Source organism: Amphiprion ocellaris, chromosome 8, assembly GCF_022539595.1.
Source record: "Amphiprion ocellaris isolate individual 3 ecotype Okinawa chromosome 8, ASM2253959v1, whole genome shotgun sequence".
NCBI classification, from domain to species: domain Eukaryota; kingdom Metazoa; phylum Chordata; class Actinopteri; family Pomacentridae; genus Amphiprion; species Amphiprion ocellaris.
In genome coordinates this window covers 19359638-19379959 of record NC_072773.1, presented here as the reverse complement: position 1 = coordinate 19379959, position 20322 = coordinate 19359638, and the positions used below count along the sequence as shown (strand labels likewise).

At 37.5% G+C, this 20322-nt stretch overlaps 1 protein-coding gene across 1 annotated transcript in view; it reads left to right on the top strand.

Annotated features, from left to right (window-relative positions):
• acap3a (ArfGAP with coiled-coil, ankyrin repeat and PH domains 3a) overlaps positions 1-15244 on the top strand; it is an 82086-nt gene extending 66842 nt beyond the window's left edge. Inside the window, exons 12-24 of the mRNA XM_023261421.3 lie at positions 638-689; positions 1045-1145; positions 2678-2789; positions 3140-3348; positions 4991-5060; positions 6067-6161; positions 6247-6464; positions 7983-8072; positions 8258-8350; positions 8460-8686; positions 10295-10404; positions 11424-11534; positions 11642-15244. Coding sequence (XP_023117189.2) covers positions 638-689; positions 1045-1145; positions 2678-2789; positions 3140-3348; positions 4991-5060; positions 6067-6161; positions 6247-6464; positions 7983-8072; positions 8258-8350; positions 8460-8686; positions 10295-10404; positions 11424-11534; positions 11642-11789 — 1636 coding nt within the window. The 3' untranslated portion in view covers positions 11790-15244. The remainder of the gene's footprint in view (positions 1-637; positions 690-1044; positions 1146-2677; positions 2790-3139; positions 3349-4990; positions 5061-6066; positions 6162-6246; positions 6465-7982; positions 8073-8257; positions 8351-8459; positions 8687-10294; positions 10405-11423; positions 11535-11641) is intronic.
• Positions 15245-20322: the final 5078 nt, after the last annotated feature.

Below are 20322 nucleotides of genomic sequence, written 5' to 3'. Positions count from 1 at the left end.
ACACGCTGCATTTACTCTCTTATGTAATTTTTCTGAACAGTATCTTGCATAGCATTTTCCTTCAGGATTGATAAAATATATCTTATCTAAAATGCGTTTGGTGTTCTGTGTAGGGTATTAAAATTAAACCAAACCAAGTATAACATGCATAATTGTAATGGTAATAATTATATACTGCATATTAAAGCATGTAGTGTTATTTGTACATCTGGGTTATATGCACAAACCACATAGCAGATGTGTTCAAGCTGAGATGAAAGTACTGAAAAACAGAAAGTTTGACTTTTGGAGCAAAATTTGATAGAGGCAATCTAAGCTGAAAGGGTTGCTAACCAACATTAGAGCTTCCACCTGTATCTCATGGTCCTCTATTCTGTCCAAGGTTAGATTATCTTCACAAAACAGCAAGTTAGTTACCATAGCTTGGATCACTCGTGTAAAAAAAAAAAAAAAAAAAACCCTCCTTCTCACAGTGCAATGCAGTAAAATGTAAAAATGCAGCAGGTTAGTAAGGCTGTGATGTGAAGCAATCTTCTTGGTCACTGGTATCCACAGGGGTTCCTCTTTGCACGCTGACCTAACATTTTGTAGGATATCCATCTAAAATATGTTTTATTCATCTCCCTTCTCTCTCTAGACGGTGGTTCTCCATACAAAACAGCCAGTTGGTCTATCAGAAGAAGCTCAAGGCAAGTCCATATATCTCTAAACTATCAGCTTTCTCCCAGGGCAAAGTGGGCTCCGAGAGGTTAAGTGCAGCTGTAATGTTTTTGAACGTGATCTTCTTTGAAATCCGTCATTGCTCACTGACTTCATGTTTGTGAGTCAAGAGATGTCTGCTCATAACTGAGTGCTCAAACTGCAGTCAACAGGGTGGCTTTTTCTGCCTGACATCCGTGTGTGTAAATAATGTAATGGAAAGATACGCTGAGGCCGGCAGCTGCCAGGAAAAATGTCTTATCAGGGAGGAACAGCTGTTTTCTACCTGTACTGTATTGGGGCTGATGATAAGTACAGGAATGAGAGGTTGTGTTGTGTTAGCAGGATTCTCTGACAGTGGTGGTGGAGGACCTCCGACTGTGCTCTGTTAAACCGTGTGAGGACATCGAGAGGAGGTTCTGCTTTGAGGTCGTCTCCCCCTCCAAGTAAGGCACAATCTCACTGTCAACATCATAGCCATAGTAGCAGCGTTGCTCCAGTGACGGCAGCATTAGTCGGTTTGTCTACTTTGGTGTCAAATGAATATCTTGTGACTGTTTGATTGCCATGAAATGTTGAACACACAGTCATGGTCTCCAGACAATGAAGCTCACAGACTTTGTTGAGTTTACAGACCAGGGAATTGAAATGATTGAAGCATTCTAGCAGAGACCTTTTTTTTTTTTTTTTTTAAACCTATTGGCCCTAGAGAATGGTACTGTGTTATTGAGGCCTCAGTGTTGCAAGATTGAGAGTTATATTACAAAAATTAGATAAAAAAAAAAAAAAAACATGAAAAAAAGTCACAAATAAGTAAACTCTGAACAAAATCTGAGATGGTACAGCATCACTCCTATCTGGAATGACACAAACTGACCCTTACACTGAAATTCTACTAAATAAAACTAGACAAACATGCTAAAGTAAGATGGTAATGTCAACATATGTACTGAATATCAGCAAGTTAGCATCGTCATTATGAGCAGGCTGGTATACTGATGATGGCATTTACCTCAAAACTACTGCTGTGTCTGAGCCTCACAGAGCTGCTATCATGACTGGTAGACTGTGTACCTGTATAATCTGTTTACTTGGGCTTTAGGAAATCACCATAATACCACTTAAAGTTAATCTATAAGCGTACATTGCAGTACAACTGTAGTTTTACTTTCTGTTTAGTGCTAATTATCAAATGTCAGCATGCTAACAGGTACCAATTTAAGATACATGTTTAGCATGCATATTACCTGTAAAATGAGTCATTTTATTTAAATCTTTTTTTTTAAAGTATGTTCTCTCGTTTTAAGATACACAAATGCATAATTTGACTTGTTTCTTTTACTTTTAAGTCAGCTTTTCCAACAGCTTAACACTGTTTAGCAAATGTTAGCTGTTAACATTTTTATTTGTGGTAGTGAAAAAGGTAAACAAAATTGCTAAACATTAGCATGTTAGCGTTGGCATAGTTAGCATATTAGCAGGAAATTATTAGTGTTGACAGTTTTACAGAGCTGCTAACATGGCTACACACTCATATTACATTTGTTTTACTTTAATCTTTTTAACTGTGTACCAGGAAATCATCATAGCAACTTTTTAATTTAAGCTCTACGATGCATCCTGTCAAGATCACAAGCTGTAAAACTGATTTATTTCATTTTAATCATACTAAAACATAAGTTGTAATACTCAGCCTTACTAATCCTTAGATTCTATTTAGCACAGTTTAATGCTAAACTGAGATAGTGAACATGGTAAACATACATGATGGTAAATTTTAGCATGCCAGCTTGTTGACAATAGCATTTAGCTCAAAACGCGACCATGCCTAAGTGCAGTAGCATACACCTGCCCTTATTAGTGTTGTCTTGTTTTATTGTTTTTATCTGTGCATTATGAAATTATAGTGCTACTGTGCAGATTTGTCAGGACAGTACTTTAAGACTTGTGAATACTATTGTGATGTTTTGTCTTACAGGAGCTGCATGCTTCAGGCTGAGTCTGAGAAGCTAAGACAAGCATGGATACAGGCAGTTCAAGCTAGCATTGCTTCAGCCTACAGAGAGAGCCCAGACACCTACTACATTGAAGTATGTCACAGTCATCCAGTGGTAACAAATGTGCCTAGTAGCATGTCTAAAACTCCCTAATTAACCCTAATTATTTGTTTAATCTGTACAAAAAAGTCAAAAGGGCAATTAATGCCAACAAAAATGTCCATAATTCGACTATGACTAATAACAAATAAAACTTTACTTTCAGCAATATTTTTTTAAAGTTGTCTTGCTATTTTGACTTCAATAAATGACCTCAATGTTTCTCTCAGTTCTGTATAACTATAAATTGAATAGAACCTTTCCTAAACACTGTTATTAAGCATAAACACACAGGCATACTGAGTGCCCACAATCCTAACGGATGTTTTTGTGTTTATTTTTAGCATCTGGACAGAACAGCCTCTCCATCCACCAGCAGTATTGATTCGGCCAGTGAGCCGCGGGAGCGCAGCGCCCGAGGAGAGACCATCCTGCAGCGCATCCAGTGTCTGCCGGGGAACGAGCAGTGCTGCGACTGTGGTCAGGCCGACCCTCGCTGGGCCTCCATCAACCTGGGTATCCTGCTGTGTATCGAGTGCTCCGGCATCCACAGGTAGAGAAGTCCAGAAAAACATCTGCATCTTTTAAAGTAATAAAAATGATCATCCAAAGAGAATCGATGAGCCAGGTTGAATTGTGGGTAATGTAGACTGTAGGTTTTGACAAGAGAGAATATGTGACATAAAAAAGAAAATATTTCTGGTTTTTCTGGATCCATTCAGATTTTTTTTTTTAATCCGCTGTGAGTCTAACAGTCTTATAAGACTGCACTGGTAAGTATGTGGAGTACTCTTTAAAGTTAAATTTTGAATGCAGGACTTTTACTTGTAATGGGATAGTTTCTTACTTTGGAGTCAGTACTCCCATCCTGATACGTCCTGGCATACGTTTGTCCTTCCGTCTGTTAGTCTGTCTGTGTGCAACATTACTCAAAAATGGAATACTGGATTTAGATGAAATTTTCAGGGAAGGTCAGAAATGACACAAGGACCAAGTGATTAGATTTTGGCAGTGATGCGGCTTATAGTCTGGACCCACGGATTTGTTAAGTATTTCTATGTCATTGCGAGATAGCGACACAGCATCACTGTTACTATGACAACAAGTGAACGCTACGTCAGCTGCCCGCTGATGATCACATGATTGCAATCCTACTACAAATCCACAGTTGCAGACTTATCGGGACTTACCCGTTGGAAATCATACAACGACTGAGCAGCCTTGGCGGAGTACTGCGCTCTCTGAGTGCTTTTCTTGTTTTAAAAGCTTAACAAACTAGACACAAGTGTGGAGGACTTAAGGATGCAAAGCACAGTTGTGTATGTTGTACTGCAATTATCTTCTAAGTAGATAAACTACAATACAGCAGGTAAAATTGTAGTAAAAGGACAAAGTTTGTATTTAAAACAAATGATATTACAGAGCATATGGAATATTTCAGTCATCTTCAGCAGATTAATGTATACAAAGCTTCACAGTGTCACATGCGGAGCTGCATGCAAAGTGATGCACATTGAGGCTTCAATGTCCAAGTAAGAGGGATTTCTGAGTAGCAGTCAGTGAAAGATCTGATAACTTGTTCTGTGCTGTGCTGGCTCTGAAGACTGTAAAAGCTGCCAGCTGTCTGTTCCTTTGGCCTTACTTTGCACTGCTAAAGGCAGCGAGCACGTTCTGCCACACACACAGCTTAAGAATTACATCACTGAGGTTAGTTTTCAAGGGCCCGCTGGGAAAACTGGCCCTCGGGAGTTGCGTGTTTACTTTCAAGTTGCAATTATCATTGCTTATGTAATGACGAAACTCGTCCCTGTGTGTGTTCCCACCTGTTGGATATTCATGTTCCCTCTGTGGACTCGTCTTCTCACAGTTAGATCAGTCGTGGCCTCTTCCTACAATGCAGTTTCTTTCTAACATGCAACTGTTGCCTGGATACCAGACAGTGATTTGCATGACATTAGGAGCCCGGGATAAAACTTGCGGCTATTCAAACCAGGTCAATGCACAACACCGTATTATTCATTAAAGTTCCTCTTCTCATATTAGAAGAGTATTTTAGTTGAGTTGACCACCATCTGCTGCTTTGCACTCATAAGAAAGTAATCCTTCCACTTTCACTGTAAAATAGTTTCTCCACAGAACTTCAAAAGCATATTTGGACTCAAAATATATTTGTTCTTCTTGTGTTGTTGCTGCAGGAGTCTTGGAGTTCATTGTTCAAAAGTGCGCTCACTAACGCTGGACTCGTGGGAACCAGAATTATTAAAGGTACAGTTTGTCTCAAGAAATGAGCCACAGAGAAGTTGTTAATGCATTAGAGGAAGTGCCTCACATTTATAGATACACACTTGCAGAGAAGACAGATGCCACTCATTTATCTGTGTGTTAAGGCGTAGTCAACAGCCAGTTAGCTTAGCTTAGCATTAAGACTGAAAACGGGGAAACTACTTGCCTGGCTCTATTCAAAGGTAACAAATCAACTTATCAAAATCTTTAAAACATGAAATATTTGCAGCTTGTTTTTTAATCCATTCAAATGAAGAAACATACACCCAAGAAGCTGTGGTTTTACACGGGGTTATGTACTTGACATTTTCTTTAGTAGGACCAATTGCTGGTAAATCAGTGGAGATGCCAGGAAGTTAATGGCTCTCATTGTATTCATTTGTTTCCAAATACTCTGACAAGAAAGTATTTATTGACAACCTGTTTTTCTGTGAAAAATTAAATTGGAACGACACAAAATTTCACTTTTTTATCCACAAATACTACAAAAATCACAAATTAATTAATAACTGGTTCAGTGCCGAATCTTATTCAGATTCCTGCAGATCTTCAATTATCTAACTTTCAGTAGATTTAGTGACTTGACATGGTGCACTAAGAAGCACCTTACGTTAAGTAATGTTGTCTCTGTTGGTTGTTATCTGATGTTAGTGGTTCTTGAATGAAAACCGCAACCTAAACAAACAACATGTGAAGTGTCAGTTAATGAGCTTTAAAGATGTTGGCAGATGTTTGTACACTTGAACAGAGCCAGGCTAACTGCTTCCTAGTTTCTCCAGTCCCTATGCTAAGCTAAACTAAGTTGTTACAGCTGTGGCCATCCACATCAGGCCATCCACATGCCAGAATGTTCTTGTGCAAACCACTTACCAACTTCTAGCTTTGACTTTTTGTTTAACGGACAAATATGAGTGAGAACTTCATTTTGTCTTCATATTCCGCAAAATGTCAAACTATTGTGATATCTTTTATGTTTCTCTCTGTGTAGTTAATGTGTGAGCTTGGAAACAGTGTCATCAACCACATCTATGAAGGCTCATATCAAGAACAAGGTCTGAAGAAACCACTACCATCCAGTTCAAGGTAGGGAGACATAAAACACAGCTAGCAAGAATATATATAAATCTTGCTTTTGAGATGCGAAAGTTTGTCACGTGGTGCTTTGCAGGCAAGAAAAAGAGGCTTGGATTAAGGCGAAGTATGTGGAGAAGAAATTCCTGAAGAAGCTGGGCTCCACAGAGATACTCATCAACGGGGAGAGGAAGTCGGAGCGGCGGTGGAGCGTGAAGAAGTGTCGGAGGCACAACAGCGCCACCACGGTACCTAAAACACGGCGGAGATACCGACAAGAGCCGGGCAGCACCTCCCCTTCCACCCTCTCCTCAGGTACGTCGGCTAATCTCTGTTGATGTGATGTGTTTTCATTGAATCAGATCAAAGCTGTAAGAAACCAATTGTGCTGAAATTTTAAATGATTGTTTCATCATGTTATACAGTAAATCAGATGTTTTCAGACCTGGCTGGTTGAAGGGTGTGCAGATGGAAAGACGTGAGTCAGAGATACAGTATAACGTTAAACAGACAGGTGCATGCCATCTGATAAACACAGTCAGCAGTCGGATTGGCAGCAGTGACTGCGGCACACAGGTCATGGAGGCAGTTAAGAAGCTTTAAAACCCTTAGAGACCTGTTGTTGTACTCATTCTTGAACTTGCAGACATTATGCGCACATTTTTAGATTCACAAAGACTTAAAAGACCAATGTTCAGTGCAAATGAAATCTGGAAATCATAGAAAAAAAAAACATTCCTCATCGCCTAGTTACTTTTTTTTTCAGTATGAAAGTAATCCTGTGTTTGCTTTTTGTACTTGATAAACACTTTGTTTGAAATGGCAAAGAATGTGACTGAAAAAAGAACACCTGTCACAGTCTAGGAAAAATCTGTTGTCAAATATACATAAAAGATACTGAAGAACCCTCACGCTTTTTTATTTTCAGACTACAGACTACTACCCTCAGGTAGATGTTATGGAGCCTGTAAATATAAGAACCACCATTTTAAACAGTCTTTTATTCCTCATTCAAGCGAACAGCAACTCAATCCAAACTCTGGATTTGACTAGACTATGCATTTGATCTGCAAACTTGATGTCTGAATCTCTGTTTTTTGTTTTGCAATACGGTTCTCTTGCATTTGTACAAATGTAGATGTATGTGGATGTATATGTATGTTTCAATCAAGAATCTTTTCATATATGATGTTATTTAAATATGGTTTTAATGTGCCTATTTTTTGTTTGTTCAATTGGTTTGTTTATTGCATGGTTATACTTAAAAATTTGCACTAGTGCCCAAGCAAATTGAAGGCCTAGGTGATAAAAAGAATCAGTGGTCCACACTCCATCAATACAATAATAAATCTGTTGAATGTTTGATAGTTTCACTTAAATGCAATAGATGTAAAGTGCTAAAGATAAGATCATGAAACTGCAAAGTGTGTTCTCTCTCTGGATCATGAACAACTTATCATACCTTGATAATGGAGCTCCTTTGCCGACCTAAAGTCATTAAATTCAAAATAAGGTGGTTTAAAAAAACAATAAGAAATGACACTTTTTTCCTGGCCTTTATTAGTAATAGGTTATTTAAAAATTACCGATTATATCGCCTAAAATAAAACGTTTTGTTATGTCTGTATCGTCCAGCCCTTCTCAGATCTACAACAACATGATGATATGAGCCATTGAGGGGAAACAGTTCTTAAAAACTTAGACAAACATATACAGTATAGTGATGTTACTTTACAAGAAAGAGACAGAGATTGAAAGAATAATATAATGCTCCAACAAATGCTCTTCCTCTGCTTTCCTAACGTGTATCACTCATCTGTGTTTGTCTCGCAGCAGCAGCAAAGTTCAGACGAGAATCTCTGTTTTGTCCGGATGAGCTGGACTCTCTCTTCTCCTACTTTGATACCGGATCTGGGCCTCGAAGTAAGCGACTCACTGGTTCAGCAATTTACACCCTTAACCATAGGCCCCTGTTCTCATTAAAACGTTGGGTCAGGATGCTTGAATCCTGTGTTGGACCTTGCTTCTGCCCTTGAATAATATTGTAGCACCTGAAAAAGACAGCGGTGACTAATGTGTCCATGTTGTGGCGTCTCTCGGTCCGGCAGGCCTGAGCAGTGACAGTGGGTTGGGAGGCAGCACAGATGGCAGCACAGACATCCTGGTGTTTGGCTCGGTGGTGGACAGCGTCACAGAGGAGGGTGAGTCCAGTGGAGGAATGTTCAACTGCAACTCCAGCAACAGATTCTATGTTTTGTGAATCCTGCATTGCTGGCACATGAGCGCTTTGTCTGGTTTTGCTGTCCTCAGAGTGTGAGGTGTCAGAGGACTCGAGCGGTGAAGCGGAGCTGGAGGCCGAGCCAGAGACGTCAGACCCAGAGGACATGAGGGACCTTCATCCTGGAGCGCTGCTCTACAAAGCCTCAAAAGCTCGCAACCTGCCGGTCATGGCTGAAGCGTTGGCTCACGGGGCTGATGTCAATTCAGTCAACGATGAGGACGAAGGAAAGACGCCCCTCATACAGGCTGTGATTGGGGTGAGTCAGTCGAGTGAACAGGTCTGCAAACTTCTCAAACTTCAAGTATCGTATCTCAGTTAATGTTTCCACCAATTTTACACATGAAGCTGTGCTATAAGGAGAACTTCTTGGCCTGCATAATGTCTGAAGAACTTTGTCAAGTGGGACAAAATAATGTTGGTCATGTAGTCAGGAGTCGTGTGTGTTGCTTGGAGTTTTGTTGCCTTCAGATGGGATTGTGTTTACTGTGTTCATAAAAAGAATCCATATGAATGAAATAACCATATAAAAATTGATACTGAGCAGTAAATTTTTGCAGGGTGAAAGCATGATAGAGAGCTAGTGCACCTGCATCTAAAAAATCTGGATAAAAAAACTAAATAATATTATTAATTAGGTTTTGTATATTAAATACCGTGTTCTGAATATGATTGGAATGTGTATTAAACTCACAAATTGAAATATTATAACACAGGGGTGTCAAACTCATTCTAGTTCAGGGGCCACATTTAGCCCAGTTTGCTCTGAAGTGGGCCAGACCAGAGCATTGTGACCAATAAATAACCACAACTCCAAATATTTCCTTTGTTTTAGTGCAAAAAAGTAGATTCTGAAAATGTTCACATTTAAGGAATTATACTTTTACAGAACATTATGAACAACCTGAAATTTCTTAAGAAAAATAAATTCAATTTCAACAATATTATGCCTCAGTTTATCATTTACACAGTACAACTTCCAGATCACAGAGTGTCTACAAAGGAACAGAACATTTGGTCGCTGGTATCTGGCACTGACTGATATAGTATTTTATTTTATGATCAAAACGACAAAAGTCAGACAAAAAAAAACCCCAACAAAAAACAACAAAAACAAGACAAAATATTACAAAAATGATACACAAAATGGCAATAATGAGAAACTAAATGACAAAAAATGAGACAAACGAGACGAAACAAAACAAAAAAGAGACAAAAAATTTGACAAAAAAGTTTCAGAGCAAAAAAGAAATGGACAGCACAAGTGAGACAACAAAACACAAAATGACAAAAACGACACACAAAACAGCAAATAAGCAAAACACAAAGTGACAAAAATAAGATGACAAACACAAGCGAGACAAAAAGGAAACACAAAAGGACAAAAATGAGAAACAAAATGACAAAAACATGAGACAAACAACAAAAGTCAGACAAATAAAAGACAAAAACAAGACAAAATATTACAAAAATGAGACACAAAACAAAAAAACAATGAACAATCTAGTATTTTACTTTATGATCAAAACAACTTGTCAGTGTCTAGAAATTATTTTAAATTTATAGTTTTACAAATTTACAATCTGTGTTAATGTTGTCGCTGGAATGTTTACACTTTACAAAATCGTCCCGCGGGCCGGATTGGACCCTCTGGAGGGCCGTTTTTGACCCGCGGGCCACATGTTTGACGCCCTTGCTTTAATACAATAAGATTATTAACTATGTAAACAAAAGTCCCCTCAAAAAGGCACCAAACTGAGCAGGAATGTCAACAGATGGGGGTGTTTCAATATCAGTTCATCAAACTCTCTGAATTTCTACCAATATTTTGTCGTCAGCGTGAAGCTAACTGGCAGCTTTATTTTAGGGGTCATTGATCGCCTGTGAGTTTCTGCTGCAGAACGCTGCTGATGTCAACCAAAGAGACGCGAGAGGGCGGGGACCCCTGCATCATGCCACATATCTGGGACACACAGGGTGAGTCATGATGCGCAGAGAGGCTGTTTACTCTCCTGCTGCATGAGTGATTTAAGACAATTGATTTTCCTCTTCATTAGAGGCTCCGGCTTGTTGTACAAGTTTGCATTGTCTTTAAAACTGTTGTTGACCATGAAGTGGGTATAATTGATATTTTCACGCCAATTAAAACAGTCTTGCAAACAGTCAGTAGTCACAGAGATGAACCTCAACAGAACTGTCACCCAAAACTCCCCCTATTTTACAGGGATTTGCTCATTTTTAGCTGTTCGCCTGCAACTTTTCGACTCAGTCACAGCTGGCAGCTGGGAACACTGTCATTAAATCTCTAATTCACTGATAAAACCAAGCAGGGCTGCTTTAATGCATTATCCAAATCTTTTTCAAAACTTTCTATTTTTAGTGGACGTTGTTTCCAGTAGCAAAGAGGATTTTGATAACAGGAACACGCAGATAGCAGAAGAATAGGACATAGCTGCATGAAATGCACGGCGTAAATGACATCTGGTGAGAGATTAACTCAGCACCACAGAGCAGACGGACACAATAAAATACTGAGCAGCTGAAGAGCCTGATATTTCCCTCAGGAGTTGTTCAAAACCAAAACAGAGCTGACAGAGAGAAAATATTGATTGGGCTTCCATTTATTATGCGGCCAGAAGCACAACTCCAAATGATTGTGTAAATAATTAACAATTTACTAGCACTTTTAATCAGTTTTGACAGGTTCAAGAATTGTAGAACTTGACACTCTGTGGTGTAAAACTCTTTCTTGGCATTTTTGTGAATGAATCTTGACCACGAATGCACCAGAAGTGGGCACCTTTTGTCGCAAATTTAGAAGGATGAGCTGTGTGCACTTGAAACACTTTCTTGAGCAAAAAGAAGAAGATGAAACAGATTTAAAATAACAACATGGATGTGTTCCTGCATGAGTACAGAGACATTCCCTGATTCTAATAAGTTTCAGAGAGAATCTTATTAGCTGTGCATTAATCTCATTTCCTTTGTATTTCCAGGCAGGTGTGTTTATTCCTCAAACGTGGAGCTACGCAGAACGACGGTGATGAGGACGGTCAGGACCCTCTGAGTATAGCTGTGCAGCAAGCCAATGCAGATATAGTCACGCTGTATGTCATCTTACATACATAATGCAGATTCGACCAAGTTTTCTCAGGTTTTGATGAATATTTAACGCTCTGCTCCTCCTCTCTTTGTATCTCCATCTTCCCTTCAGGCTGCGTCTGGCCCGGATGAACGAGGAGATGCGGGAGTCGGAGGGACCCTTCGGACAGCCAGGTCAATACCCAACCAGCAGCCCCACTGAGCAGCAGTATAAGAAATGCATACAGGAGTTTATCTGCCTCACTATAGCCGACTGCTAATCGAGTGCAGTCAGGGTGAAGCAGTGCAGGGGGTGCCGGTAGACATATGACGAGGCTCTTATGCTTCGAGCTCGTCCAAGAGACTTTTCACCACCAGTTTATCTTCTTCTCTACGTCAGAATATTGCTAGTGTTCCTCTTCCCTGCACAGTCTGTCCACCTCAGAACAGACACCTGCCAGCAGACAGCTCCTCTCTCAGGATCTCACAACAACTCAGTGCTCATTTACTTTAATGATGTCAGATTTGCCAAAAAAAAAAAAAAAAAAAAAAAAAAAGGAAATCATTGTAGATGCTTTTAGCGAGGTGCTGATCAGCAGAGAAATCACTGCCAAGGAAGGATTAGTCAGTTTGTAAAGCTTAGCAGGCTGTGAACGGACCACAAATGAAGTCAACCGCAGAGTTTTCAGGAACAGTCTTGGTTTGGTAGTTTCAGAGGGTACGAGGTGCTCTGAACCAAAGACCTGCAACAGCTGCTTTTATTCTAAGACTCGATTTCGTTTCACCATTTGACTGAGTTGTGTTAAGTGGGAGCAGATTTTCTGGCTTTCTGAAGTAAAACTCACATTTTTGTCAGTAATTGATAACTTCCAGCTGACTTCTTCCTACTGATCAACAGCACCAGAGGCTCATGGGTGCATCTAAAGCTGTCCGCTTATGCCAAAATGATGATCCTAACATGACTTCTCTTCCTTGCAGAACCAGTGAAGCTCCTACTTCATACCTCTGTAGCCCAGTAATAATAATAATGTGAACTGATAGTGCAGATAAATCTGTGATTTTTAATTAACCTGAGGATCTGTCCAACATGCACTTGTGATCAAATGATGAAGGAGCTCTTTATTTAAATATTGTGACTGTTACGAGGGGAAACTGTGAGGCTAGTGATAACTGTGACTGACAGTAAATGATCCTAGAATCGTTTCTCTGTATTGATCGATAGATTGATCAAGCGAAGCTTTTACGTTTAACTAAAAGCGAAATGATGCACTTTGTCTTACCAACAGTGATTTGACTTCCAGTTTGTTTTTCATTCATTTTTATTTATGACAAAACTCCCAGAGCAATAGTGCAATGATTATGTCAGTGCAGATAATCAGTATTTTTTTGTATTATGTTTGACAACGATGCAGATGGTATTTTTTTAAGCTGGATATATTTTGTTAGATTTTATTTTGCTGAGCACACGTACAGCAACAGTGTTATCTTCTCATTATGAGAAATCCTCCGCAGCTTCACGGTATTTAATCACTCGTTGGTGAAGTTTTTCTGCAAAAACAAACTGCACTGGAAGATGGACATTTTTTGATAAATCACGCTAAACTAACATGTATTACTGTATATACAATATTTGTATGTCAAAATGTTTGTTTATGATAATCTGGTATATCACAACTAGACCTATATTAGATTTGTTCTTTGTTTATGATGCATGGGTGGCTGTTGCCCAGGTCCTCTGCAGCCTGTTCTTACCTTCTGTACCCAGTGTATGTGACTCTTTGACATTTAGTATTGTTGAGTAATGTTAATATCCTTATTATATACTGCCAAATCGTGACAACAGTGCATGGAATGACTTTCATGACAGAAATTAGTGGATGCAAAAACACTGAGCGCCCTTTTCCCCTCCGTCTTCCACTGACAGGATGATGTGATGATAACAGTGAACAGAGCAGCATGCAGCTGTATTTAATCATCCAGTCTAGACGACCACTTGTTTGCCCTCTCGGTAGCTCACAGTAAACGGCAGTGACTCAGAATAGGCTGACCACAATGTTGCATTATCTGAGGCAGAATTAGCCTGCTGGAAAATACTGATGATTTCCCAAAGATGTCGATTGTCTTTCAAAGATGCTGTGGACTGTTGGGGTTTAGTTCAAACCAAAGAAAATCAGCAGAGAGCCAGCAAGTGTTTTTACATTTTTGTTTTCATAGTAGAAACATGAAGATTTTTTTTAACTATAGAGGGCTGTACAAAAAGGATGGAAGCAGAGAGACTTTCTCCAGGGTTATTAGCTATTATATTAGCTGGTTTGAAGCTTAATATGCCACCAGAACAACACTCTTATACACTCAGATTGCACATAGGGAGAACGAATCGTAATTACCGATATGATAGTGGCCATAAGAAGTACTGCAATAACATTAACATGCCAGAATATGTGGGTTGAAATGAGGTTGTGTTTACCGTGTTCACAAGAAAGGTGAACATGTGACTGGGGTATTCACAGTTTTATCATTGGTGATATTTATTGAGTTTATTTGTGACTCTTCAGTCACATTTTCAGAACCAGCGGATGCTACTGAAGTTCATTGTTCTTTGGATTGTAAGTTAATATATTGTAATTTTAGTGCTATAGTTTTTTATAATGTCTCAGGGAAATATTATTATTTTCTAACAACTCCATCTTTTCATTATGCCTGAGCATTTCCAAATTCCCCCATTTGAAATGAATTAATTAATTGATATGTCACACCTTTCAGCAAAGTGAGAAATCCATTTTTTTTAATCACTCCAAATAATTTTTGTACAGTCCTCAAATTGTATTTGCAGATGAAATGTTTTTAAAAGAACGTGACAGTGACAGACGGGTATTTTCTGTCAACAACCAAAACAAAACAAAGAAAATAGAAAACAACCTCATTTTTAATATTTAAAAAAAGTTCTAACCAGCAACAAATAATAAATCAGAAAAGGCAAATTTTCCTATTTCACCAGTGTTTTAAATCAACAATTACAAAATGAGAAAATTGGCCCATTTTTCATTTTTCCTTTGGAACCAACAAATATAGAAAACTGGCTTATTTTCCTTTTCTTTTTTTCTTTTTTGTTTGTTGTTTTAAACCAACAACAAAAACGCTAGAAAGCGTGCCCACTCTCCATTTTAAACCAAAAGCATAAAAATATATCTGCTTCCTGTTTTTTTTGTGTTTAGTGTTTGACAGGAAAACAGATCATACTTTAGTATTCAGACCCAGAAGGAGCAGCTCACTCGTTTTTCTCCTTCCTCCTCGTCAGTGATGGATTCAAAGCACTTTGAAAACAGTCCGTCTCTCTTAACGCAGCCTTTTCTTACCTTGTGCAGTACAACATGTGGCAACTGTGGGAGCCACAGGAATACTTTCCAACTATTTTGTTTTTGCGTGATGAACAAACTGAACAATCATTTGCGTTGCGCCATAGAAGGATTATGTGTTGTACAGCTCAGTGTGTCTACAGTGACTGTTGTGTATATAAACTAAAAACTATTAACACTTCTTTCTTCTAACATGCCATTTTTAACTTTCTTGTATTTTTTCCGTCTCTGACTGTTATCTGTACAATTTCTTTGAATATTGTAAGAGAGCGTGTGTCTCTGACTATTTGTGCATATTAACACTAACTGCTACCTTTGTTTTCCTCCCGGTGTCTCTGAAATGATGCTGAAAATAAACCGAAGGTGTGACTAAAAACTAACCTCTCCTTTGCTTCTGTGTTTCTTTTACTTTGCTTCTTACTAACTTTATCCGACATCATTAACACACTAAACTTGAACAAATGTCTCTGATTTTTGCTGCATGACTGAATAACTACTAACTGTTTGAATCAGAAAAGGGGTGTTTGATGAAGAGCTTAAACAGTGTACCGTATATAGAAGCTGTATAAATGCACCTAATAAATGGTGTGATGTTAAATAACAAGTGTACAAACTAATGACGCAAACTGTAATCTGTAGTCACATTTAATGTTTTATGATTACGCACAAAGAGAACAAATCCTGACAATGAGTTATAAGTAGTTAGAATTAATATAATAAGTACTTCATTAGTGATATAAATAATAAATATAATAAAATTGTCTCATCTATACTTTATCTTTTATGTGAAGCACATTGAGTTCCTTTTAATGAAAAGTACTATTTAAATCAAATAGTCATGATGCAAGCAGCACATGAAGACAAAGTATAGGTATATTATATCATTATATATTACATTATTCATTAGTTATTAACTATTAATCTTTGCTGAAGTAGTAGCACAACTTTTGATAGCATTCATGATTCATGTCTGAGCATCACAGCTACATTTAAACACTTTATATGTTGTTCTGTATTTATATTTGAACCGTTTTTGCCTCTATTTGTGATTTTGACACTGCAACTATAAACCACTTTTGCTTTAATCTGTGATGAAGCATCACGTTTTAATAAGTTAAATGTATTTTTTTGTATCCGAAATCTGAGTATTGATTACAGATTTTAATGAAATGGATGAAAAAGTGCAATATTTCACTGTGGTTTATTTGTTGGCGTGTTATTATGTCACGCGCATACAAGCAACTGAACCGTGTGTCCAAGCAACCAAGCTATAATTCATGTACTTTACTACTATTCAAAAGTTTGGGGTCACTTAGAAATGTCCTTATTTTTGAAAGAAACACATTTTTTTTTCAATGACGATAACATTAAATGAATCAGAAATCCAGTGTAGACATTGTTAATGTGGTAAATGACTATTCTAGCTGGAAACAGCTGATTTTTAATGGAATATCTCCATAGAGGTACAGAGGAACATTTCCAGCAACTATCACTCCTGTGTTCTAATGCTACATTATGTTAGCTAATGGTGTTGAAATTCTAATTGATTAGAAAACCCTTGTGCAATTATGTTAACACATGAATAAACATGTGAGTTTTCATAGAAAACATGAAATTGCCTGGGTGACCCCAAACTTTTGAATGGTAGTGTATATTCATAAATTACACCATCAGACCTTGTTGCTCCACTTGTTTGCTCTCATTGCTCAGCATCTTTAATGTAGGGCGTCTTATGTTGTCATTATTTAGCTGCCCAATATTGTCTCCTGTTCATTTTCTGCATGTTTTACTCTGAATCCTGCACGTCTTCCTTCCTTGACGCTTTTCATCTTTTTTGTTTGCTTTCTCCTGTGCTGTTGCTTTATGATAGTTTTATGGGGTCACTTTACATCTTGCTCATCTAATTCACCCTCTGGCCTGCACTGTATTTTGACAGTTGCCTCAGAAGAAATTGAGACACTTATAGTTTTCTAAATGTAATTTTAAAGTACACACAAACAAAGATAACATGTTTTGAAGTATTTGCAAACTTGTTAAAAATGAAAAACTGATATTTCTATCATGAAGAGCTTCCAAACTAAGGTGCGTGTACCATCTTACTGTGATGGGACTCATTGTGATGGGATTAATTTTCAATTAATCTGGTGATTGTTTTCTAAATTATTTGTTTTTTTACATGTAAAATGTCACAGTTTCCCAAATATAAATGTAGCACATTGATAGATATGTCTTCTTTGCCAAAACCAAAAAATATCAAATGTTTTAATTATATAAAACTGTAAATTAGCACATTTTAGGAAAAGAAATGAGTAACTATTTGGCAAAATGAAAATGATTGCCAATGAATTCTCTGTTGATGGACGGTTCAAATGAAAAATGCATTTACAAAAACAACATAAAACAGTCAATAAATTCATCTTTTAAAAATACACAAATTGATTTAGAAATTTAAAAAATGGTGTGTCATAATATATAATGCAGTTCAAAAAGAGAAATAAATTACTGAATTTGCAAATTGAATGCTATTTCACAGCTACTTTAAAGCTAACGTCGGCCAATCTATTTACAATATTGTTTGAATAAATGATTCCTTTAAATAAGGCAGTTTTACAAATATAAAAGTAGCACACTGATATATCTTGTTATTTCTTAAACTAAATGTCCAATTTATTATAAAACTAACAAACAACTGAAAATCACTACATTTTACAGCAGAAATGAGCAAATATTTTGCTTTTTTGCTTGAGAAAGGACTCAGATTATTCTTTAAAATAATTGCCTAATACTTTGACTAACCCTCGGTGGTTACTAAAGAAAAAATCTAATTTACTAATTTAGATAAACCATTTTATCAAACATTATTTTTGATGAGTTGTGTTGACATAATAATGTTGGTAATTGTACCAACGCATGTTATTTAAAGTCAAATTTCTGCATTAGTTGATTTAAAACTAAATTCACGTTGTGGTAACTTAATGAAATGGCCTTGATGTCTTCATTTTTCTTCACTGTGAGTTCAGAACAGTTGAAACTGGTAGAATAAACCTGTTTACTATAGAGGAAATGTTGGATCCTCTAACTCAGTGTAATCTGTTAGTTGAACACAATCTGATTAGAAGTTTACATAACTCAAGAAGACTGATACAAACACTCTTTTGTGTGGAGTCAAAACATTTTTTTTGAGTTTACAATGAGGTTTGAGCTCTTTCTCAGGAATGTCCGTCCCCTTTTTAATTATCCAAGCCTGGGAGCTCTCACAGACACAAAGGAGTTCTGCTGCTTCTGTTGTGGCTGTAGATTCAGCGGTTACCATGGCGACAGTAAAAGTAAAAGCTCAGTATTTGAAAAGTTGGAAAAGAGGAAGGGGAGGAGGCCTGGCGGAACCTCGGCCTGCTTCTGGCCCTTCACATAAAGGCTGTTTTGACTGTTCAAAGAGAATCAGGTCTGTGATTTTCATCGTCTCTTCTTGTCGTTTTTCTCCTTCAGGAGACGCCACGTACCTCGACATCTTCAGAGAATTCTCCCACATGGCGTCTCACAACCCGGAGAAGCTGAAACGAAGGAGTTTGCACTTCCGACACTCCTTCAGGTAGTCTGCCGAGCCTCCGGAGGGGAACTGAATACTTGAAAAGAGCAACTTTCCATACATTACTCAGAGCTGGGGTTCAGTGCTGAGACTCCGATGCTGTTGAATAAATTCCACTCTCATATTATACTACCTGGTCTGTTTTACTCGACGGGGATCCCAGTTAAAGTGCATTAAAGTGAAGAAAGTTTAGGATGCTGCCTTGTATCTCAGATCAAGCTTCTGCTCTGTGAGGATCTGCTGGACTTTTCCTCTCTAATATAAATGCAGCATTGCTTTTGTACAGTGTTAGATAAGCACTTGTTTTGTTTCTATATTGTTGTTTTTCTTTTCAGATTCATTGAAGGAGTTTCATCAATACTGCATGTATAAACGTGCTTTCTAGCCAGTTTGTGTGCTGCATGCATGTACTCTCATTAGACTTCATACTCCAACCTGAACTCAGCTACAAAGTGTCATATGACCGTCAGTTATCACCATGTTGAAGCCGCAGTGTTACTTCTCTTGATGAGCAGTTCATTTTGATATGAAATGTGTTTTTGTGTTGCCTCCATCGACTATGCTGGTCTAGTCTTTGTGATATTTTGTTCAAATGGACTTTGCAGTGCCACTATGGGACGCAGCAAATGTGCTGCAGAAGTTAAAATGCTAATATATCTGAAGGAGCAGGAGCACTGATGAAAGATGGATGAAAATAAACGTTGTTGTGTGTTTGAATGGGTCCAAGTCTTTCTTTGTGGATGAGACAACAGCGTCCCCTTGTGGTGAACTGTGAGACTCATCCGTCTTAAGATTTCATCACACCTCACTGTACTGAGAGAAAGTTGGCATGAAGTTTATGGCATTATCATTATATGCAAGATTTCTGCAACAACATGGTATTTATTTTATCTTTAGTCAAACTTTTTTGAACCACATGCATCCCACTGAACGTAGCAATCATTTTACAAAAAGTCTTGACTAAGATGGCAGTATTTTCAGAAAAACACTTAAAGATACTAAAAAACTGGTGCTGAAAAATAAAAATAATGGCAGCTGATTGATTTATAATTACATAGTTCGTATGTGTCACCACAAGGTACCGAAAGTGCCACAGAAATTGTAATAAGGCATTTTTTTAAAAAAATGCTTTTTAAATTACAACAGGCATTAATACATTTGTTACAAATTAATTAATTCATAAATAAGAAAACTAAATTACAAACTAGTCCACTGTTGTCTTAATTGTTAATATAAAAGAGAATAAAATAATAAAATAAAAACAGCTTGAATCAAAAATGTATTCAAAAAATTGAAAAACAGTCAATAAGTCAATTACAAAAAACTATTTCATGAATAAATAAAGGGATTTCAAAATCCTGTTGTAAATGTTGTTTAAAAGGACAAAAAATAGCTGAATTTGCAAAGTGATACTATTTCTAAACTACTTCATTTTTAACATTTGTTAATTTTTCAGCATTTTTTAATGAATGTCACGATTCCCTTTGAAAGCTTCCATATTATGTGATGTATTGTTGCAAAATCTTTTTCAAAATGTGTGGCCCCATGAACATACACCCATTCAAATGAGATATTAGTCATATTCTCATTCTAAAACCCTCCAATGGATTTTCATGACCTTTCGTGTTTTTAAAAATCACCAAACAGCAGAGCCTGATCAGAGCCCGAAACTGTAAAAACAGAAAGAATAGTCAGATTTTCAGTTTTCCAGCAGATTCTGCTTTTCCCGTTTCAGGGTGTGGACAGCTGAAAGAAGGCACAAGCCGACACGCTAGTTGATGTGTTTCTTAATGTCTCTACCTAACCGAAACAAAGACCTTTCACTTTTCAAACACACCTTGAATGCCTGAACTTGTTTTTTTTTTTTTTTAA